This window comes from Canis lupus, chromosome 36, assembly GCF_048164855.1.
Source record: "Canis lupus baileyi chromosome 36, mCanLup2.hap1, whole genome shotgun sequence".
Classification (NCBI taxonomy): Eukaryota; Metazoa; Chordata; class Mammalia; order Carnivora; family Canidae; genus Canis; species Canis lupus.
This window is the reverse complement of record NC_132873.1, coordinates 20549166-20573880: the sequence shown is the minus strand read 5'-3', so window position 1 is coordinate 20573880 and position 24715 is coordinate 20549166. Positions and strand designations below refer to the sequence as shown.

General features: G+C 39.0%; 1 protein-coding gene and 1 pseudogene across 1 annotated transcript in view; one reads left to right on the top strand and one right to left on the bottom strand.

Annotated features, from left to right (window-relative positions):
* The first annotated feature begins 6166 nt into the window (after window positions 1-6166).
* The window catches only part of CASP10 (caspase 10), a 30730-nt gene continuing 12181 nt past the window's right edge, over window positions 6167-24715 (top strand). Inside the window, exons 1-5 of the mRNA XM_072812783.1 lie at window positions 6167-6336; window positions 7770-8123; window positions 10213-10306; window positions 16692-16827; window positions 20337-20446. Of these exons, the coding sequence (XP_072668884.1) occupies window positions 7777-8123; window positions 10213-10306; window positions 16692-16827; window positions 20337-20446 (687 nt within the window). The 5' untranslated portion in view covers window positions 6167-6336; window positions 7770-7776. The remainder of the gene's footprint in view (window positions 6337-7769; window positions 8124-10212; window positions 10307-16691; window positions 16828-20336; window positions 20447-24715) is intronic.
* Window positions 20832-22624, bottom strand: LOC140625502 (c-Myc-binding protein pseudogene; annotated as a pseudogene).

Sequence of the window (24715 nt, the reverse complement as noted above, 5' to 3'; positions counted from 1 at the left end):
CCCTGAAATCATGACCTGAACCAAAACCAAGAGTCAGACACTTAACCAACTGAGCTACTCAGACATCCCTCTTACTGGTGAGTTTTAAAGAGTTCTTTGTATATTACAGATGTAAGTCTTTTATCAGATATTTTACAAATATTTTCTTCCAAATGTGGTAGAAGTTTGTAATTTTAATGAAATTCAACTTACAGATGTTTTTTTTTCCCCCTGGATTGTGCTTTTAGTGTGTATCTAAGAAATCATCAGCAAACTGAGGATCACCTACACTTTCTCCTATGTTATTTTCCTTAAATATTTTATTTATTTATTTGTGAGAGAGAGAGAGCCCATCAGGGGCAGAGGCAGAGGGGCAAGCACACTCCCTACTGAGCATGGAGCCCAACATGGGGCCAGATCCCAGGACCCTGAGATTATGACCTGAGCCAAAGGCAGATACATAACCAACTGAACCACCCAGGCGCCCCTCTTGCATGTTATTATACAGAAGTTGTAGAGTTTTGCATTTAAGTCTGTCATCATTTTGAGTTACTTTTTCTGAAAGATGTAGGGTCTATGTATTAGTATACACTCAATATTAGTACCATATTGGGAGTTTTAGATAAATGTAATTGTATTATTTGTTTCCTTGTATACAAAGCACATATTGTAACTTAAAAATAAAATAAAAATTACATATTATAAAAAGGTCCAGTTTGTTTAATATATAAACACACTTAATGATTTATTTTAAACATAAATGGCATAATATTTAACATTGTTCTATCTTTTCCTTCAAGTAGTCATGTCTATATCTATGTTTTGCGCTATATTTAAGTCATTCACAATTTTTCACTGCTTCAATGATGATAAACATCTTTTCTTCCTTATTTGGTAAGGACTTCCTGCGTCAAACCTAGGATTCCCATCCTCTTCTTACTGCCTTTTCTGGCATAGCTCAGTCTTCTGTCAGGACTAAGCATTATTTCAACTGTCTTGCATCTTTAAACTCTCCCTCTGTCTTTGATCCTTCAGTCTAAAACCAAGCTCTGACGCCCCCATCAAATTAAGTCCCTCTCTTTCTTTCTTTCTTTTTTTTTTTTAAAGATTTTATTTATTTATTCTTAGAGAGACAGAGACAGAGACACAGGCAGAGAGAAGCAGGCTCCATGCAGGGAGTCTGACGCAGAACTTGATCCCAGGACTCCAGGATCCCACCCTGGGCTGAAGGTGGCGCTAAACCACTGAGCCACCGGGGCTGCCCGCTTTCAAGTCTTATGATGGTTTAGACTACTCTGTACTCTCTCTTATTCCACCCACTTGCTCCATACTTCCTTGCTATCTGGATTCTACCTTAATCATTCAGCCAAATCTGTAAAATCGAAGGGTGACCAAACTAGTAGTCTTTAGGTTCTTTGGGGGTCACTGTCTCCTCCCTACTTCTCCCTCCCTACTGTATTCCCCCCTAGAAGTTCTGTCAAGGACTTCTTTGACCAAGTCTTCTTAGAATCTTTCGCCTCCATATCTGTGACTGTGTATATTCACAAGGAACACTCCTTTGTTTTCTCTCTTTATATGTTCTTGTTCAACAATCTTGTAGCTTCAATTACTACTCCTATGCTGCTAACAAGTTGGATATTTCTAGTCCAGACTCTTCAAGTTCAAAGCTCACCCTGCAACCTCCTGGCTAATGCTTCCACTTCATTTCCTTTTGGCATCTCCAACTCAATGTAATAATATAATATAATATAATATAATATAATATAACATAACATAATATAATATAATATATATAATATAATATAAAAACCTCCATTACAAATCTGCTTTTCTGCCTGTGTCTCCCAATTTCAGTTAACGGCACCTCATTTTCACTGTGATCTACTCTTTCCTCTATTTCTTTATTCAGCCAGTTTCCAAATTGGTTGGTCCTGTATCTATAATGTCTTCTCCATCTATCTCTATCATTACAATTTCTCTTGCTTTCATTATCTCTCCATTGAACTATGATAACGGCTTTCTCTCTGATCTTGCCACTAGCCTCTTAATTCTTTTTTTAAATTTTATTTATTTATTCATTCATGAGAGACACACACAGAGAAAGGCAGAGACACAGGCAGAGGGAGAAACAGGCTCCATGCAGGGAGCCGACATGGGACTCGATCCCAGGTCTCCAGGATCATGCCCTAGGCGGAAGGTGGCACCAAACCGCTGAGCCACCGGGGCTGCCCTAGCCTCTTAATTCTATGATTACTTCATACGTGGCAAACTGAAGACTCTCCCTAGCTACAACTTTGTCACCTCCCTCCTTTGAAACTTTCAAGATTCTCCAGTGCATACACAATAAGAGTGTGGCTGGGGAGTGGGGTGAGAGATAGAGTGTGGAGTAGGGGCTGCTGGTGTAAGTTCTGGAGTCCAAAGGCCCAGGGAACCAGGAGCTTTAATGTCCAAAGGTAGAAGAAGATGACCAACCAGTTCAAAAAGAGAGAATTTGCCCTTCCTCCTTTCTATTGGACTGTTAATGGATTAGATGTTGCCCACCCACATTGGTTCTGGCAAGGTCTGGAATGTGTGAATAGGTGTGGAGTGAGGGAGGGAGGAGGACCTGGAAGTTGGGGATGGCATGGCTCCTCAAAAGAACCTACCATCTCAGGATCAGGGTTTGGGGCGAAAGTTTCAAGGAGTGGAGCTCTTCGGCAGGTGGCACACTCATCTTCCCATCTTCCCCATCACTTGTGTCCATTTTTTAGTTCATAAGTCTTTACACTTACACAGTTTCCCTTTATAAACTTTGAGGGTGGAGAACTTGGACCAAAGCCTGGACATAAAGGAAAGCCTACTACTGCCACCACTAGCCACTCTGAAGGTGGAACTAAAGAGAAACAATCCGGTATTTCCCCTTTGTCCCCAGGGCAGTAGCAGACTCCCAACACTTTATAAAAGGCTAAATAGGTTTTTTTTTTTAAATTTTTATTTATTTATGATAGTCACAGAGAGAGGCAGAGACACAGGCAGAGGGAGAAGCAGGCTCCATGCACCGGGAGCCTGATGTGGGATTCAATCCCGGGTCTCCAGGATCACACCCTGGGCCAAAGGCAGGTGCCAAACTGCTGTGCCACCCAGGGATCCCCGAGGCTAAATAGGTTTTGACTGGCTTTTCATGTAGACCCACTTGCCTGCAACCAATCAGGAAAGATGCCGTAAGAAATGTTTATTATTTCCACTGCTATCAACTTGCCATCAACATGTCCTCAGTTGCTGTGCCCTAAGTTGGAAGAAGTGTGAAATACTGAATATAAATAAAATGGCACACAATCTCACTGTAACTTGGTTCGAGTGTTTCCACTAAGTACTAAGACAAAAGTTTAAGTTTTACTTCACGTGTCTCTATTCTACTTCTGCTTTCCAAGCTTAGCTCAAATACTTCCTCCTCCAAGTCATCTTCATTAGGACTCATCCGTTGTTCCTGGAGCTCTTATAGTATTTAGGTGAAGCCCCATCACAGCATCAGCACACCCTGCCCAATGGTTACATATAGCATGGCATATGGAGACACAGGCAGCTGTAGCCTTGCGGTCAGGAGCATGGGATTTGGAATCTGAGAGACCTAGAATTCCCATCTGTTCCTGCCTTTGGGATAATGGCAAGATAATTTGCAACCATGAGCTTCAATTTCCTCATCTCCTGAATGTAGCTAATAACATTGATTTTAGACAGTTCATCAGAAAAGAAGGGGCCGGGGATCCCGGGGTGGCTCAGCGGTTTAGTGCCTGCCCCTTCAGCCCAGGGCCTGATCCTGGAGACCCGGGATCGAGTCCCACATCAGGCTCCCTGCATGGAGCCTGCTTCTCCCTCTGCCTGTGTCTCTGCCTCTTTCTCTCTCTCTCTCTCTCTCTCTGTGTGTCTCTCATAAATAAAATCTTAAAAAAAAAAAAAAAAAGGAACTGCTGTTGAGAACAAAAAAGCCTTTTTAAAAAAAAAAAAGAAGGGGCCAAGAAATGGTAGTAGTCATAATTATTATTATTATTATTATTTTTTTTTTTTTAGTAGTCATAATTATTTAAAGGTAAACGTGTTTTATTCACCTTTCCTTTCTAATTGTGCCCAGGTCAGTGCTTTATACATGGGGAGAGCTTGCTAAATATTTAATATTGTTGAATAGAAGTTGAAAAAGCTAGTGTACTTTATAAACAAGGTGAGAAGTGATAGTTTTACTAAACTACTTTCTGAAATGCTGCAAGGAATGAAATAGAAGACTAAGACTTAGGGCTTGTGTATCCTTATCTTTCAAAAAATTGTGGTAAAATGTACATAACATAAAATTTACAATTTTTAAGTGTATGATTCAGTGGCATTAAGTACATTTACACTGTTGTGCAACCATCACCACTAGGACTTATTTTGTTTTTTCTTTTTTTCTCTGAACCATTTATTTATTATTAGTAATAGTAAAGAACATTTCCAAATGGCATACATTCCAATAATAAATGGAACTCCCTATACCAGTGCTCATGCCTGTCTGGCTATGTTTAGGGGTTTTGTAGGAGTCATAAACACACCATCATTTCCTCATCACTCAAAGCCACATTCAGGTTTTTCACACTTGTTTCCAGGACCAAGGGGGTGTATCTTTTGACTGGTTTATTAAACAGATTAAATTGCTTTGCCCATTGCACACTTTAAGTTGTAAGTTTTTGAAAACTGAAGTACAATCGACATACAATATCCTATTAGTTTCAAGTGTACATAATACTGATTTGTTATTTTTGTACATTATGAAATGATCCTCATGTTAAGTCTAGTTACCATCTGTCACCATGCAGTTATTACGAAATTATTGACCCTCTTTGCTATGTTATATGTCACATTCCCCTCATTTATTTTATAATTGGAAGTTTGTACCTCTTTTTTTAAAAAAGTTTGTATCTCTTAATCATCTTCACCTTTTTTTACCTGTGCTCCAAACCCCATCTAGTAACCAACAGTTTCCAATATCCATGAGTCTGTTACCGTTTTGTTTGTTCATTTGTTTTGTTTTTTTTATATTCCACATATAAGTAAAATCACATGGTATTTGCCTTTCTCTGTCTGACTTATTTCACTTAGCATACTACCCTCTAGGTTCATCCATGGTTTTGTAAATGGTGAGATTTCATTCATCTTTATGGCTGAGTAATTGGGCTCGTCTTTCTTAAACATAGAAGTTCTCTGGATGATGCCAAGGATATGAAAATAGCACTTTAATATATTTGCTAGTAAAGCATCATTAATCTTACTTTTTTTCAGAAATAAAATATCTTTTCTAAGAATCTGTACTTCTTCCCAGAGCTCTGCACACCTGAATGTGCTGAATTATAGTGCAGTGACTAAGAGTCAAATTTGCTGATTTAAATTTTGGCTTTCCCACTAGCTTACCATGTGACCTTGGACAAATTAGTTAACCTTTCTGTGTTCTAGTTTTCACATCTAAAGGAGGAGTCATAAAAAAAATAAATAAAGGAGGAGTCATGCTAATAGTATTTATCTTAGAGACTTGGGATGGTTCAATGAAAAAATAGTGCCTCATACAATTACAATTGCCATGTAAGTGTTAGGTATTGTTTTTATCCTTATAAATAATGTCTTCAAAGTCTCTTTCTTGGTGCACTGAATGTGCTGTGAGACCAAAGACTGCATCAATTTTGTCTGCTATTGAGTTTCCTGCAAATACCTCCAAATGGGCTTATAGTCCAGCTCTCCCTCCCTTTTTTTCTACCTTAAACTTTTAAAAAATTTGCACATGCAACTTTTTGAGAAAGAGTTAAGATGGCTGACCTCTATTTCTTGAACTTCTTGGGTTTTATTTTAAAGGTTAAGTGAGTTTGGGGAAGGAGATGGTTAGGAAAAGTCTCCTTTCTTTGTTCTTCCTTGCTTCCTTCTCTCCTCTCTCTCCCTCTCTCTCTCTCTCTCTCCTTCCTTCTCTGATTCATCAACCTTCGTGACCCAAAGGAAAAGTTCATTTGTAAAGAGTCCTTGGTTTAACCAGAGAAAATCCCGGGCGTCCAGTGGAAAAATTGTGACTCTTGCCTTTAGGAGGCGCTGTTTGTTAGCGTTTTCCAAAACCTGGAAAGGGGAGGGGAGAAGGCAGCCAAGGCAGCTATGACGTGGGCAGGAAATTAATTATCAAGTTACCCAAACCAGAAGGTCCAGTTTTTGCTCGCTGAAGCAGAAAAGTCTTGAGTTCTCTTCCCGCGTAAATGGGAGCTTCCCTGGAACTTGGATTACGCAGAGGATTCTAATTTCTTCAAAACTTTGTTTTCAGGTAGTTTCTCCCAGGAACCATTTGCCTCCAGAGGATCAACGGAATTTGATCTGAAGGTACGTGGTTAGCACCTTTCCCCTGCTGAGCTCTTCCACAATAGGCTTCAGTCACAGAGACTTGCAAAAGCCCTTGTTGGCCAAGGCATGTTTCTGCCTGGATTGATTAGCTGTGCCAGGGAAAATGAAGGCCTCAAAAGCCCCAGGAAAGCTCCAACACAGACTTTTAGAGGCGGAAATAAATGCTAGTCCACAAATGGAGCACACAGTCATCAAAGCTACAGATTGGAATCTTCGGGAAGCTGCAAGGCAAATTTAAGATATCTTAGAATTGCAAACTCTCTCCAAGAAGCCATTCATTTGGTTTCTAGTATCACAGGCTACTACTAGAAGGGAAGACCCCATGGATAAGCACAAAAAAATACCCCTTTCTGTTCTCTTTCTCTCTCTCTCTCTCTCTCTCTCTCTCTCTCTCCCCCTCTCCCTCTCTAAGTAAGCTGTACACCCAATGTGGGGCTTGAACACACAACCCTGAGATCAAGAGTTATATGCTCTACCTACCGAGTCAGTCAGACACCCCTCAGTTTTCTTTTTCTAACAGTAAAAGTAATGTGTGTTCGTTGCATAAAATCTGAGAAACTCAGACAGTGGCCCAGAAAAGAATTTATAGTATTTGTAATTATACCAATTAGATACAACCACTCTTTGTTACTGATGTTGTTTTTTGTTATGTTCTCCTTCCTTTAGAAAGTGGTTTCTTGTTTCTAAATAGCCAAATCTGACAAAGAATCTATACCTTGAGGCCTTATGGAATGAATAATATCACACTGAAAATTTTTTATCAGTTCGTTGTTCCTCTAATTAGAATGAAATTTAGTGTAGAAAATACCGTATTAAAAAAAAAAAGAAAATACTGTATGAACTTTATGAACAGATCAGGTGGAAATATAATTTAGGTAATTTGTGACTTCCTTCAGTGATCTAGCAACTCTTGTCCAAAACCTCCCTTTCGTTTGAGGTCTAGGATTATGGCTTCTCTTTTTTGTGAGATATAGACCTGTCCTGTTATGGTTGTTCTTGGATTAGTGGACACTTCTGAAGTATAAACTCCCAGACTGCTGTATTTCCAAAATGAAAGGCATAAATCTAAACTCGATTTCTGCTATTTGATTGGAATGAATTAAGAGCTCTAACACGGAGAGATTGTGCTTTGTCAGCCTCCCTTTTGACCAGCTCTACCCAGGGACACTTTGATTTGGGAGAAATGAAGGTAAATTGGATTCCAAAAAAGCTCCCTCCAGACCTCCAAAACGGTTGCCATGCAAGTGTTGGGCTCATTTTTTGGGGCTACTGGTTTTTGAAGTAAGCTTATAGGAATTTTTATTTTTTAGCACTTTTGGGAAATTCTCATGCCTGAACGGAGGAGGCCTGGGAAGTTGGGGTTCTCCGTATCCTTGCTTTCTCATGTGCTGCCCACCTCTTCTCTCTTTCAGGCTGGCCATGACATCTCAAGCTCAAAGTTTGACTTTCCGTTCTGATGATAATTGTCAGTCGAGCTTCCGTGGGAAGCTTCTGACTATTGATTCAAAACTGGAGATCCAAGATGTGGAGGGCTTGAAGTTTCTCTGCCGAGACTTCGTCTCCCACAAGAAGCTGGAGAAGTCCAACTCAGCCTCAGATATTTTTGATCATCTGTTGGCCGAGGAGCTGCTGAGTGAGGAGGACCCCTTCTTCCTAGCGGAACTCCTCTATATAATCAAGCAAAATTCGCTGCTGCGGTACCTCAATCAAAGCAAAGAGCAAGTGGAGAGTTTGCTGCCAACTCGAAGGAGGGTCTCTCTGTTCAGGTGGGGAGGAGTCTGTGATCAGGAGAGGGGGTTTCCATCTATTTGGTGTTCATTCAGGCCACTGGGCTCTGAAAGGAGGCGAGGATTAGGATTTTCTTCTTACCCACCTCCTTTGATGACATAGTGCTTCAAAACCAGGAGATCTCTTCCCTTCAGGTACTAATGAGATGAGAGGTTGGGAGGTCAGCAAGGCTTCAGAGCCCAGCTCGGGGGCCTGGCAGTGCCTTCTTTTGGTTTGCCTCTCCCTGCCAATGGAAGTTGGCTTCAGCATAGCGGGACTTGCACTTTCCTTTTACCCTCTGCATTCCGAGATAGCCCTTCCTCCTGTGACTCACTGTGAGGATTTGAGAAGAGGGAATGCCTACTTGGGGCCAAATCAGCAAATGAAAAAGGAGATGTATCTCTGGGGTAGAGAAAGACATCATTTGTGCCATGTCCAATTTCAAATTTTCACACATTTTTGGGTGAAACCCAGAGAGGTAAAATACAGATGTTTTACCCATGGGGTGAAATACAGCCATCAGGTTATCACAGGTCAGACCTTAGATAACGCTATTTTATTTATTTAAAATTTTTTATTTTTACTTGCGATACAGTTGATCCATAACATTGTACAGTTTTAGGTGTATACCATAGTGGTTTGATACATGAGTGTATTGTGAAATGATCGCCACAATACGTTTGACATCCATCACTATGTATAGTTACCAATTTTTCTTTTCTTGTGATGAGAACTTTTAAAATCCACTCTTTGACAGCTTTCAAATATATAACACAGTATAGTTGATCCTTGAACAATGTGGGGGTTAAAGTGCCAGTTCCCACACAGTCAAAAATCCATGCATAACCTTTGGCTCCCCCAGAACTTAACTACTAATAGCCTACTGTTGACCATAAAGTTGATTAATACATATTTTGCATGTTACATGTATGATATAGTGTATTCTTGGGATAGAGTAAGTCAGAGTAAAGGAAATGTTAATAAGAAAGTCCTAAGGAAGAGAAAATACATTCACTATCCTGTACTCTTGTTTATTGAAAAAAATCAGAACTCAGGAAGACCTTCACAGGTCAAACCCATGTTGTTCAAGGGTCAACGGTATTGCTAACTACAGTCACCAAGTTGTACAGCACATCACCAGGACTTAACTTGATCAACACAGTTTTAAATTGTCCACTGACATAGCTTCATCAGAGAATCCCATGAGAAAGAACCTTTTATGGCCTAGGTGACTAGAATCCTTCAGGTCTTAGTGCTTGAAGTGGCTGAGAATCTGAGCTACACTTGAGTCAGTGGGGGAGTTCTGCAAGTCATTATTTCCACAACGCTGGTTCAATGACCCAGGGTGGGTCTCTGGCATACAGAGGTGTTAGTATGTGAATGAAATGTTCAGCTTTTCTGGTTGTCAATTACACGATTCTCCAGAAGCTGGGATATTTCCTTCTTTGTTCAACAGTTGACCTCATACAGACTGGCATCAAGTCCTCTTTGATGAGGGCCTGTAAAGTAAGTCTGAATTCCTGGAATGGAGTCAGGAGGTGGGAGGGTGTGCCAACATGGAGTTTTACATCTTCCTAGTGGGATGGAAAATGGTATTGGACTTGGAATCAGAAGGCCTGCCTCACCTGCTTATTGTGTTATCTTTTAAAATTTTATTTTATTTTTAATCTTATTTTGTTTTTTTCAGAGAGAGAGAGAGAGCGAGAGTGTGGGCATGAGGGGGGGAGCGAGAGGGACAGAGGGAGAAGGAGACAGAGTCTCAAGCAGACTCCCCAACCAGTGCAGAGCCCGACACAGGGCTTGATCTCACAGCCCTGAGGTCATGACCTGAGCTGAAATCAAGAGTCGGGCACTCAACTTAGCCACTAAGGTGCACCCCCTTATTGTATTATTTTAATATAATAGGCCTCTTAAAGCTCCGAGTTTTAGTTTTGAATCTGTACAGTGGGATTCAGAATTCAGTAGAGATTTATCTACTCACAGGGTTGGGATCATCCACATGAGAATGTTTGTAAAAAGTGCACTTGATTTATTGTGCTGTCCTCCACACATGTGAGGTTTTATTTGTCTCTCTGATATATGTCTTAGAAACCTGCTCTACGAACTGTCAGAAAGCATTGGCTCAGAGAACTTAAAGGACATGATCTTCCTTCAGAGGGATTCAATGCCCAAAACCCAACTGGTAAGTGGGTCCGTACAGAGTGGGGTATTTGTGAGCACTGACTTCATCAGTGTTGGGAATATGCTGGACAGGGTTTTCAGGAAGGGTTTGTATTTGTAGGAATTGATGCCCATACAGTGCTTAAGACTCTGGTGTTGGATGAGCCTGGAGCCTAGTCCTGGTTCTGTGACTAACCCCGGGATGTGGGGCGAGTGATTGAAGCTTTCTGAGTCTTCATTTTCTCATGTGTCATATTGTGGACAATCACACTACTTGTTTCCCAGACTGTTGGGAGAATTAGACAACATGACGTGGGTAAATGTTAGGGGCCTATATTTGGCGTCTAGTAGTCAGGTTACTAGTAAGTGGTTAACTGCTATTGGCACCCAGTGTGTTTTACCAGAGAGAAGTGTGTGGAAATGAGGAGGTGGGAAATAGTGGCAGAGTGGGAATGAGTCGTTCATCATCTACATTAGATGTGCTTTCTGAAGGATGCTGCGTGCCCTTTTGAGGAACTTTGCATTATCTCTTAGGTAGGGTTTTCGTGAAAATCAAATAAGACATACATTTGAGGATGTGCTTTGTAGAGGGATGTATAGGTGTTTCGAACTAATGGTAGTATTTTAAATAATAATATAATTGCTGTATATTAATAGTATTGCCATATGGGTCGCATTTAAGAGTAGGAAAGAAAGTGGCAGCAGGTCTCTCTTCCAGGCCTCAAAACTTTATATGTTTTCCTTTGATTCTAATGTCAACTTATAACAAGCAAGTTAGTTAATTTTAGAAGGGGCCACTTTCATATTTTACCCTATAACATTACTTTATAATTATGCTAGTCAATTGCTGTTTTTATTAGATTTTAACTTAATGGAACATCTGATAACAAAAAAATACATGTAACATGTATGGAAGTTATGAAATTTAGTACTAAATGAACAGCCGTGGACCACCCCCTTCCATGCAACTTAGAAATGTGAATATCCCCCATGCTCTCGAGCCTTCATTCCATATGTAGCCCTCCCACATCACATTCTCCTGAGATCAGCTGATATTATTGACAAATAACTTTTGTTTTTAGAAAAATCATTGAGGAGTGGGAGGCTGTTTTACATGGGGTAGATCAAACGAGGACTCTGACTCTGACTCCGTAAGTCATTCATTAAATGTTTCCTTGTGTCAGACCTAAAACCTGAGTAGGTTTATTTTGTTTGCATTGCTGACAATCTTTGAGATCTTTTTTCCTCTTTTAGAGCCCTCAGGGATTTTAGACTGTGTCTTTTGATTAGTCACCTCTTGAGACTCCTTTCTTCCAAAGGTTGGTTGTGGGTTCCTTGGGGTTGAGGACTGAGTGTTAGTTATCATTATAGCTCCAGAACCTTGGAGAATCTGTTACAAAGTGATGCTCTGAATGAAAGCAGGAATGAATGGGATGATACAGTCTTACCCTTTTCATTCTGAGAAAAGAGCCTGAACCCTTTCTGTTTCTGTGCTTTTACGACAAATAACTGGAGAGATTAGCAGGATGAACTAAGTCACCTTGATAGGATGCGCAGAAATATACTGATAACTTTCTTATACTTACTGCCACTTGTTGGAATCTACTAATTTTCTTCCTTAAATAGCCCCTGGAAGTTCTCATGGCTTTCTGCCTTTTTAAAATACTTTTTCCTCTTCTTTTTCTCTTTTTATTCTTACGGAAAAAAAAATACCCAACAAAACACAATTGTAGAAAAAAGACATAAGACAAACATATAGTTTAATGAATGATTATAAGGCTAATCCTCTTGAAACCATCACCTAGGTCAAGAATTTGAATTTTGCCAGCCACTCTAGAAACTGCTCCACTTACCCCCATTCCAATCACAGCCCCTTCCTACCCCCTAGAAGTAACCACTGTCCTGGCTTTTATGGTAACAACATTTTGATGTTTCTTTATGGTTTTATCATTTACCTGTGCATCTCTGGGTGTCAAAGTTAGTCTTGGCCAGTTTTTTTCTTTTGAGTGTTTTTAAACCTACAGGTTAAACTCCTCTCCCTTTAATCCCTCCCTTTCTTTTTCTTAAAATTTATCTGTTGAAAAAAATTTCTGTTGAAGAACCCCGGGATGATTGGCAGATAGAATTTTCCGCAGTTTGACTTTTGCTGATTATGTGTGCTCCGTACATTTCAACACACTCCTCAGGCTCCCAAATTTCCTGCAAACTGGCAGCTCGATTCAGATGCCAAATGACTCAACCTTAGAAGAGATTTCCTGTCATTTGAAAAGCTCTCCAGATTATTCTAATAATATTCTCTCTCAGTGTGAAGCATCCTCTCACAATTTCTCTGGTCTCTGGGTTTATAAATAAAATGAAACTACTCTCTGTGGTTATACCTTTATGCCCCTCCCTATGTCATGAGCAGAAGTTCTCACTCCCCACCATAGGGTGGAGGATGAGGAGATGGCCAGGGGTCCCTGATATGCTCCACACGTCACGATTTTCTACTAGGAAAAACTGGGAAATGTGTTTCTTCCTATACTTTTCCTCCATGGGTCTTAGACCTTAACCTGCAGGCATCCACGGTTTGTGGCCAGAAGCATTGTGGCCAGAAACATTTTGCCCCCTGCTAAATTAGCTTTTAGGTCATCGAAGGCCCATGCTCAGGTAGCCAAACGATTGTATGCTTTTTCTCATTCAGCAATGTAAAGGGAGCTATCGCTATATTTCACTGTGGCATAAAAACTGTGGGATTCAGAAAAAGCACACTACTTCTTGGGTTCCAAATGATCTCAGCTTTTGATTCTGAAGGAGATCTATTTCTTCGTGTGAGAATTGTGGCTGAGTTTATACTTTAGATAATCCAGATAATCTCTACTGGATCTTGTGATCAGGCTAGCCTTCTCGAAATGTGTAAAGGAGCATCTCTAAGCAACGCAGATGAGTTTCCATGCCAGGGCTTAATAAGGCTGCATTATCTGCTATTGTAATTGCAAAAGATTTTGTCGCAGAAATAAATTATATAGCAGCCAGGTGGGGAGGGCCTGAACTTCCCTCAGTCAAAAACAAAAGGTTCTAAATTCACATGGTCTCTCTTGAGTTAAAAAAAAAAAAATGAACTTGGGGGATTCTTCGATGGCTCAGAAGTTTAGCGCCTGCCTTCGGCCCAGGGCGTGGTCCTGGAGTGTCTGGATGCAGTCCCACATCGGGCTCCCTGCATGGAGCCTGCCTCTCTCTCTCTGCCTGTGTCTCTGCCTCTCTGTCTCTGTGTCTCTCATGAATAAATAAATAAAATCTTAAAAAAAAAAAAAGATCTTTGTAGGGTGTTCTAAGATTCCTTTTTGATAACTTTCATACAAGTTCATAGCAATATAGCCGCCTTCACACATCCTGAGAGACCCAACAATAGTCCGGAAATCTGTTCTCAGGGTAGCAAATGAACGTTGAATGTAAAGGAAACCACACCCAGATCTACTAGCTTAGCATAGAAGCAGAACAAGCGCTTTCATACACTTCCTGCTAGTATTGACTGAGTGGCGTTCTTAAAGTACAGACTCCATTTCGAGTGTGTGTGTGTGTGTGTGTGTGTGTGTGTGTGTGTAGAGGTGTTATTTACCAAACATCTCATAAACTTTCTTCAAAGTATGAAGAATTTGCACCATTGCTTCTAGAATTTTCTTCCTCCTGGTAGGATGCTGTCAAAAATAGTGTTTCTGTTTTAAGGTTCAGAGATAGCTCATTTGCTTGTGACCTACAGCAGAACTTTGTGTGGTGGACCCCTTTGCCCAGCTGATCAGCTCTGGATGAATTTTTCTGCACCCCCCCTTCTCTCCTGCCTTTATTCCCTGGCCAAGCTATTGGTGTGCTAGGGCTGCACTTGGAGACACACAGTTTTCTTTGCCTTTTTGGTTCTCCTCCCTGTCTCTGGAATTTCTTAAAAAATTATAATATCTTAAGAGTGCCTGGCTGGCTTAGTTGGTGGAACATGTGACTCTTGATCTTCAGGTTTTGAGTTCAAGCCCCATGTTGGGTGTAGAGGTTACTTAAAAATAAAAATCTTGGGATCCCTGGGTGGCGCAGCGGTTTGGCACCTGCCTTTGGCCCAGGGCACGATCCTGGAGACCCAGGATCGAATCCCACATCGGGCTCCCGGTGCATGGAGCCTGCTTCTCCCTCTGCCTGTGTCTCTGCCTCTCTCTCTCTCTCTCTGTGACTATCATAAATAAATAAAAATAAAAAATAAAAAAATATTAAAAAAAAATCTTTAAAAAAATTATAATTTCTCTTTGACCAGATGAGAACAGAAATCAGGTAAGATTTTGTAACTCTGGCCTTTCCCTTGGTTGCTGCCATCTTGAGAGAGACATAATGAGAGAGCGCACAAACAGAGGGGAGAAGGAGAAGCAGGTTCTCCACTGAGCAGAGAGCCCGACACGGGGCTCCATCCCAGGACCCCAGGATCATGATCTGAGCTGAAGGGAGACACTTAACTGGCTGATCCACCAAGGCACGCCAGTTGTTGCCATCTTTAGTACCTTGTTTGAAAATACACACATGCACATACACTAACCCTTCCTCATCCTAATGTTATTGCTGTCTCCCTCCTCCCTCTACTGCCAAACTTCTTGAAAGAATAGTTTGTGTACAGTCTTTCTCCACTAACTCAAATCTGGGTCACATTTCAATGCATTTCGATATGACTTCAACTTCCATCATTTCAATGAAACTTTTTTTTATATTTTTATATTTTATTTTATATTTTTATATATTTTTTAAATATATTTTTATATTTGTTTATTTGAGAGAAAGAGCGAGCAAGAGAGCACAAGCAGGGGGAGCAGCAGAGGGAGAGGGAGAAGCAGACACCCCACTGAACAGGGAGCCCAATGCCAGGGCTCAATCCCAGGACCCTGGGATCATGACCTGAGCTGAAGGCAGACGCTTAACTGGCTGAGCCATCTAGGCGTCCCCAGTGAAACTTCTTACTGAAGCCAGCATGAACATCCTCATAACCAGATTTTTAGTTTCACATCATTTCTCCATGTGGCTTGTCCTTTTCCATGTTGGCAATGAGACCTAGTCATCCTTCAAGAATCCCCTCCCATGTGCAGCTTGTGTGAAGCCAGCTATGTGCCATAGATGAATGATGAATAATTGAGTGGTATCACCATTGAAAGTCATTTTTGATTCTTCCTTCATTTTTTCATTGCCAGTTGATCTCTCCAAGTCACCAAATTCTATTTCAAAAATGTTTCTCAAATCCAGTGCCACCTCTGTGTTTCCACCACTGGCTTTAGACCAGGTCTTGATCATCTCTTTGCCAGAGTATTTAATCTTACTGCCAATATTTTCTCTCTAATCTGCTTCCTCCCCCAATTTGAAGACTTCTACTCAAAACCGCATGTGTTTATGTTACTGTTCTCCTTAAAAACTTCTGCGGACACTCCTTATGCATGGGAGACATGCTCAAACTCCTCACATACCGTGCGTTCCTGCACATCTGATACCAGCCCACTGTTCTAGCCATGACCTGGCTCTTATTCATGATTTGTACTCAAGCCTCTTTCTCAGTGTTTCTGAACACACTTTCCCTTTTTATCTATCTGTTCAGCCTTTCAATATGTCTGGAGAACTCGCCCCAGGTCCCACCTAGCTGATGCTTATGTGTGCAATGAGATAGTAGTGTTCAGAAGTTCACTATTGATGAGTTACTCTTTTCTGTGGGCTCTGATGTAAGTTTGTTCGTATATATTTTCTCATAACCAGCTTAATACACTGAGAAGTGCTATTCACTGAAAAGATTATGGTGCCTTCCACCCTGCATGTAATTCAATATTAAAATAATACTAGCCAATTTGCTATTTTTCCCAGCAGCATTTAAGAATTTTTTTCTTTAAAAAAAAAAAAAAAGAATTTTTTTCTTTTAAAATACTAAATATTTACCCTTTGTATCTTTGGTGTCTCTGTTTTGCTGCTGCCCTAATCTAATGTCATTTACATATGTGAGTGACAGCGCATATAGCTCAATAATTAATAAGAGAGCCTTTGACATCAGACTGCCAGGGTTCAAATACCAGCTCTGCCACTTATTGGCTCTGTGAGTTTGGACAAGTTGTTGAACTCCAGTAATTTCATCTTTAAAATGGGGGTTATAATAGTATCTAGCTTTATTGGCTTGTTTTTGAGGTAATATATAGCAAGTAATGCCTGGTATATAGTGAGTTATGTATATTTGGTATTTGTTATTAATATAGATAATTTACTTGGCAATGCCTCTTCCCCCATATATTGAACTTCTCAGGGACAAACACTGTACCTTTTTCGTCATTGTGAGACTTGGTGACTAGAGACCATGCAAGTAATGTTTAAAGAATGAATGGATCATCAGAAGGCAAGTAAATGTGACTCCATTGATTCTCTTGCAGACCCCTCTAAGTTTCCTGGCATATTTGGAGAAACAAGCTCTAATAGATGAGGATAATCTGGGGTTACTGGAGGATCTCTGTAGAAAAGTTGTACCTAACCTTATAAGAAAGATTGAAAGATACAAAAGAGAGAAAGGTAAGTAGCTTACACTTATTTGCTTGCACAAGACCATGAAATTCTTAAACTAATTGGTGGTATATGATGTTTACTCATCACTCTGATAATATTCCCTTGGGAAAGCCAGAACTCTCTCCCTGTCTATTCATTCAAGACCTATTTATGAATGCATACTCGGAACTAGGCACAGTTTTAGAAGGTGCCTAGAAGATGTATAGAGCAAAGCTCCTGCTATCTTGGAGCTTATATTCTAGTGAAGAAAAGTAGTTTTAAATAAATGTCTTAAAAAAAAAGATAAATGTCTTTTTTTTTCATTTTTATAGGAGGGGAGAGATAGAAAATTGTTTTGAGTGAAATAATGAAGGAGGTGGGGTAGCATGGGGATTAAGAATGAGGTCTAGCGAGTCAGATTACCAGGACTCCACTTATTAATGGGGCAGTGGTTCTTTTCTTAGCCTTTCTGTTTCACTTTCCTCACCCATAAAATGGAGATAATAATAGTACATAGTACACCCTCGTGGGTGTTTTGAGGGTCAAATGAAGTAATTCCTAAAAAAATACATGTCTAGCATAGAATAAAACATGTTGCTATAAATATGTTTGTCAGAAAGTCATGAAAACTTTCATATTCTTAGAATTAGTATGAGGAAGAAGAATTTTATTTCCTTGTTTGTTTTTTTAATTGTGTTTTGTAAATATAGTAATGCTAGAGGTATAGCAGAGGATGGAAATAACACCTGGATGATTTGCTTACTATTTATCAATAGACTAAGTTTGTGTTTTTCCAGGTTATTTTTCTCCACATTTCTTTTTCTCCAGAAATAGAAATGCATGAGTATATTCATGAAACTTTATGCCACACCCATATTTTAATTCAGGGAGTCAATCTGGTGTGCAAATGTCTTTGGTTAAAAACGAAACTATCTAAAAGGAAACTTCTCTCTAAGAATTCTATAAATACAAAATGTGTTGAGGAACAAAATACACTGTTGTTAAATTGCTAAAATCCCCCAAAATAACTAAAGTAATGAATAAATGCATAATTTAAGTAGAAGTTATGAAGAATAAAATGTTTCTTCTAACCTAAGTTATCAAATGAGAAATAAAAAGCTGGGAGTTGATATCAAAAGTACTTTTGGAATCCTCACTGAGCTCTGAATGCTAAGATTTTTTTTTCTGATTACATTCCCATTTTCCTGTAGTTAGTACCCCACACAAAATAAACAGGCAGGTGGTCAGATTGTTCTGGGTAGTTGAACTCTGGAGAAGATACTCTAATGTTTATGTAGTAAATGGCTCAGTGAGTCTTAAGATGTGAGCTTTATATCAGAAGATTTCTAATTTTGATTTTTCTTTTTTTACAACCTACCTGCTGGTTGATCTCTTTTGGATGTCAAAAGAAAACAAACAAACAAACTTGTCCTCTGCTCCTATCACACCAACACTTCTGGGACATTTCTGACATAGATGGGTAGGATTTTTCCATACCAAGTAATTCTCTAATTCTCTACAGATACCATCGGGGTGTCTAACGATTTAATTCAATTCTGACACTAACCAGAGTTAGCACAGACCTTAACTCAATTAGGTTAAGGGCTCAATGCCCTAAGAGTGCCCCCTACTTCAGACACCAGTTGCAAATTAATGGGTCCCCAGAATACCCATGGCTTCTGTCCCATTTGGCTATAAACTGAGGGTTCCCATGACCCTGTCCTCAGTTCAGTAATTTGCTAGAACTCATAGAACTCAGGAAAACAGTTTACTTACTAGATTACTTTTTTATTATAAAAAGATTTGACTCAGCAACAGCCAAATATAAGAAATGCATAGGGCAAGGTATGAGGGAAGGGGCATAAGGCTTCCAGGCCCTCTCCAGGCAGCTCACCTCCCCAGCACCTTCACATATAGATAATTTACTTGGCAATGCCTCTTCCCCCATATATTGAACTTCTCAGGGACAAACACTGTACCTTTTTCGTCAGTTACCAACCGGGAAGCTCTCCAAGCCCCTTCAGTTAGAGTTCTATATGGAAGCTTCATATATAGGCACGATTGATTTAAATCATTGGCCATCATGATTAATTCAAGCTCTGGCTCTTCTTCCCTTCCCAGAGGTCTGAGTATGGGGTTGAAAGTTCCAACTTTCTGACCACAGGTTTATTCCTCTGGCACACTGCCTCCCTCCAGAGGCTACCCAGGAGCCCCAATTACCAGTCAACTCATTAACATCTTATTAGCAAGAGACAATCTAGCAGTTCAGAGATTCCAAGAGTTTTAGGAGCTCTGTGCCAGGAAAAAGAGGGCAAGACCAAATATATATATATGCATATATATATATTTATCAGATATCAATATTTCAGTATTAACTTTAGTATAGGTTTAAGAGCTTGTGTATATTTCTCCCATTTAGGATGAAGGACTAAAAGACTGAAAAGATAGTAGGTAGGCAGATTTTGGACTTTTCTGCAAGTGAATGTGATGCAAAGTCAAAGTCCATTGTATCTGATTAGGACACAAGCTGTATTTGGGGACCACTAGGATAGCTTTCTGAATTTTCTTGAGCCTTGATGTTTGCTTTACTATTTTAAATTTCTTATTAAAGATAATGTATCTTAATTAAAAATAAATTTTTAAAAATATTTTATTTATTTATTCATGAGAGACACAGAGAAAGATGCAGAGACATAGGCAGAGGGAGAAGCAGGCTCCGTGCAGGAGCCTGATGTGGGACTTGATTCTAGGACCCTGGGATCACACTCTGAGCCAAAGGCAGACGCTCAACCACTGAGCCACCCAGGTGCCCCAAAAATAAAAATTCAAAGAAGGTTTATTTACTGCCAGCCCATTCCCTAGAGATAATCACTGTTTGCACTGTTTGGAGAATATATAAAGAGACAATTTGTATGTATATGTGTGTAGATAGCTAGATAAATATATATTTAACTAAAATCCTGCTAATCATATTCTATAACTTGCTTTAGTCCCACTTAATGCATCTCACATTTCTCCATGTACATAATACAGACATAGCTCTTTTTATTAATGGTTCTATAGAAATGTGTCTTATGTACATAAAATATTTATTTAATCACCACTTTTGAATGTTTTCTTCTTGAATGGTTTTTTCTTTTCTTTCTTCTTTCCTTTATCTTTTTTGCTATAGTCTGAGTTCTGATTTGTTTTTGGAGGTAATGCTTTTGTAATTTCTACTTGGCCGTTACCTGACACGTTTAAATACCATAAGTTCTGAAATAGTATTTAGGAAAGTATATAATAATCTTAAAGAACTAACGAAATGACAAAAATAATAAAAACATAAACAATCAGCAATAACATATAATAATAAAAGGAATGAGAATAGAATGATAAAGAAAAACAATTTATAAGTTCACATTTTTTTTCTTTAAGCAAATGGCACTATAAATCTACAGGTCCTTGTAAAATAATTTCTTTTGATGATTGGTTATCTTGGATTGCTACTAGTTAGAAGATGATTTTTGTTTTACTATCCATGGTTCTATTTGCAGCCTCCGAGGTAGTGACACCTCCTGTAGATACGGAAACAGAGTCATTGCATCAAAAAGAGGAAGAACTATTTTCCCCTTCAGACATTAATCAGTTCCATGGAGCCTTATCGGTAGGTTCATTGATGGGTTGGTAAATGTTTCACCACCAGCTCTTCTCTCCACCCTCAACACTCCACCCCAAAGAAAAAGAGAGAGAGACCCTGATGTGTAGTGTTTGGTATAAATGTTCCCACCATAGCTGATTTCATGTACCAACATGACATCAATTTAATTATAGAATTTCTGGAAATCTGACAAATGGCTCTCACTAGCTGGTTCGAGTTGACTCCAGTACACCACTGGGTTGCTTTGAAGTGGTTCTGTTCTTATGCGATCTGATCAAGGCCAACTTCCTAAGCATAATAGCCTGTGTAGTCCTACCTGACCCATGCTTTTTTTAATGCTTAGCTGTCACTTTTTTTTTTTTTTTTACTTTTTTTTTTTTTTTTAAACAAACAAGAATATAGTGCTTTACCATTGACAGATCTTTCACATACATTCCATTTGACCCTCACAACAACCCTGTGAGGTAGGCAGCACTGATATTATTCTTCTCATTTAACAGATGAGGAAAGTGACTCTCAGAGCAGTTAACTGAAGTGCCCAAGGTTCTATAGTTAGTGAAGAATTTGTATTAATATCAGTCTTTGGCCTAAAAATTCAGCACCCAACCTCCCCTCATACCTGCCCTACCTACTTCACAGGGATAATGAAGATAAAATGAATTCAAGGCTAGAAAAATACTTTGAGGGAAAAAAAACACTATATAATTATACCCGCAAACTATAATTCTCCACGATATATGGCTCATTCCCCTTCTTATCCCAGCTTGTGCGTGAACCCAGAAATTTATATTACCTCAGTTCTCTGCTCAATCAATTAAGGAACTAAGTAAGACAGGGGAACAGTGTGATCCTGTTTGAAGGTATATAAATTACAATCAGGGTAACTGCTAGTATAGCAAATTGAAAAACAACATAGGCCAATGTGCAGCTGGAACCCACTGAAGCACAGAGCAAAGCAAGGCAACATTATCAGATAGGGCATGATTGCATAGAAGGAAATGTGGTGTCAGAGTTCAAACTGGCACACACACGGTTATCTAAGGCAAAGTGGTGGCAAAGAAGAGTTATTTGTTCCACATTATATAAACAAGAGTACAATATTCATGGGAACCCGTGCAAAAGCATCTTCTGTCACACAGATCTCTCCAGCTGCCTACAGAGGATATAAACAACAGTGTCCTCTTCATTTTAAAGAATGACTGTACCTGTGCTCACATCCTGCACTAAACCAAGGAACAGCTCCATGCTGAACTTCTTGGCCTACATACAACCAGTACCATCATTCCTAGTCAGACTAATAAACAATGTCCTTTAAGGTAATGAATTAGATGGCTGTGTTTAGATTTTTTTTCAGGATTCACTTTGGATTCTCCTGCTTTTAAGACCCAAAGAAAGTTATATTGAGTTTTTATTGGTGATTCTAAGTATATGTGTTTATAACAGTTAAAGTGTGATAGGTGAATTCAACATATTAAAAGAGTTCTAGAGCATCTGTTCAGAAAAGATTATACTCTATACAAACTATTCAAGTCATACAAAACCATTTTTTCAGTGTCTTTTCAATAGGAGTGAGAAGACTCCTATTCAGCACGCTTCTCCTCCTGAGGTGGTTCATACTGAGCAAGCTTTGTTTTCAGTTTTTTATTTTCTTCTACAATAGCTTCATATTTTTCTTTCATTTCTGCCAATTCTAGGCGAAGCAGCTCTATTTCTGGATTTTCTGGGGTAGCAGCTCCTAAGTGATGCTTTAAGAAATCCAAAGCACTATTAGGTTTCTCTGGTTCTTCATATAAGGCTACCAATACCTTGGTCAGCGTGTCCAGCACCCCCGACTTCTCCAAGTACCTCCGGAACTGCTCGCGCTTGGAGTCGGCGGCATTGTAATGGGCCATAGTGACAGCGGCAGCGGCGTAGCTGGCGCCCGGGACCGTGGCTGGCGGGCTCCGAGCAGCACTGCTTAGCTGTCACTTTTAAAAAATTCTTAATAATGTTTGAACAGGGGGCCTCACATCTTGTATGTAGCCTGTCCTTTCCAGAGGACAAGATTTGGGTTCCTGTAGTGCCCAGCAGTAGAAGGGTGGGTACAGGGGAAACACTGGGAGATTTGCAATCTGTTTCTTACAACATGATCAGGATCTTTGAGAGATACATGTGACATTCTTCTCTGGGATTTATGTGTCTTCCCAGCAAATTTGGGCAGTTTTAGCCTGCTAACAGCTATCAGTATCAATGAAGTTATCTTGGCCTTGGAATTTTTTGGTTTTTGTTTTTAATTGTGGTAAAAGCCAACATAAAATTTATCATCTTAATTATTTTTAAATGTACATTGTTGTGTAACCAATGTCCAGAACTTTTTATCTTGCAAAACTGAAATGTTATATCTATTAAACAGTAACTACCTATTCCCCCCTCCCACCAGCCCCTGGTGAACACCATTCTACTTTATATCTCTATAAATTTGACTACTCTAGTTACCTCGTATTAGTGGATTCATAGAGTATTTGTATTTTTGTGACTGGCTTATTGTACTTAATATAATGTCCTCAAGGTTTATCTGTGTCAGAATTTTCTATCTTAAGGCTGAATAGTATTTCATTGTGTGTATATACCATATTTTGTTTATACATTTGTCCTTCAGTGGGCATGTGAGTTGCTTCCATCTTTGGCTATTGTGAATAATACTGCTATGAACATGGGCATACAAATATCTCTTTGAGGTAGTGCTTTCAATTCTTGTGGGTATATGTACCCAGAAGTGGAATTGCTGGATCATATGGTAATTCTGTATTTCATTTTTTGAGGAACTTCCATACTGGTTTTCATAGCAGCTGCATCTTTGCATTTCTGCCAGTAATGCATGAGAATTCCAGTTTCTCTACATCCTTGTCAACACTTGCTATTTTCTTGTTTTTTGATAGTAGCCATCCTAATCGGTGTGAGATGGTATTTCATGGTAGTTTTGATATGCCTTTCCTTAATGATTAGTGATATTGAGCATTTTTACATGTGTTTGTTGGCCATTTGTATTATCTTTCTTGGAGAATTGTCTATTCAAGTCCTTTGCCAATTTTTTAATTGGGTTGTTGTGGAAGTTTTATTTTTTATTCTTAAAAAATTCTTTGATAGCTTCTTTACTACTTTCATGATTTCATATTTTTTACATTTACCATTTTTTAATCTTTACATTGGAAATAATTTCAATCTATAGAAAAGTTGAAAGAATGTGAATAATACTAAGAACACTGTATACTATTTTATTAGATTCACCTACCTGTTGTTTACTTTTACCCCATTTGTGTTAACCTTCGTGTGCTTTCTCTATCTTTCTCTATCATCTATTTATGTAAACACAATTTTTTTTTCTGAACTTTTTGAGAGTAGCTTGCACACATCATGGCTCTTTACTGCTGAATACTTTACTGTGTATTTCCTAAGGATTAAGACATTGTTTTACACAACTATATATAGTACAGTTATTGATGCTAGTCAAGTTTACTTAGTACAATACTTTCACCAAGTTGAAGTTCTAACATTTCAATTTTGTCTGTTGATCTAGTAATATTCTGTATAGCTTTTTTCCCCCTCCAATACATAATTCATCTGGGATCATTATTGTATTATCATGTCTCTTTAGTTTCTCCTAATTTTAAACATTTATATAACTTTTCTTTTTGACATTGACATTTTTGAAGAATACAATCACCCTCACTACCATCTTTTATTTTAAAAAACCAGAATTTTCCTCATTTTTGGTATCTGGTGTTGCTTAGGATTTATTTCAAGCAATGTGTTCTCACTAGAATATTACCTAAATTATGTACCCTTCTCAGGGCATCACATCTGGAGGAAGTGGTGTCCATCTGTCCCCCATTTGTGATGCTGATTTTATTTGATGAAGATGTCTCATTTCTTCACTATACAGTTAGTTTTGTATAGTTACTATTTTTCCCTTGCAACTAATAAGCAAGAGGTGGGGAGATATTTTAAGACCATACAAATATCCCACTCTGTGTCAAGAATTTCCCCTAGATCGATGGGTATGCACTGATGATTCTAATGTGATTCAATATTTACTATGTTCGTTGAAAATCAATGATTTTCAAACTCCAGGATTTTCTCCACATTTGTAAGTCAGCACTCAGCATTCCGCTCTATACAAGAGCCCTCCTTCCTCCCCCCAGAGTTTTTTTTTTGTCCACTATTCCTAATTCTTCTCCATACTCACTTTTTAAACTAGTTTTTTATATGCTCAGATACTTATGTGCATGTAGAAAA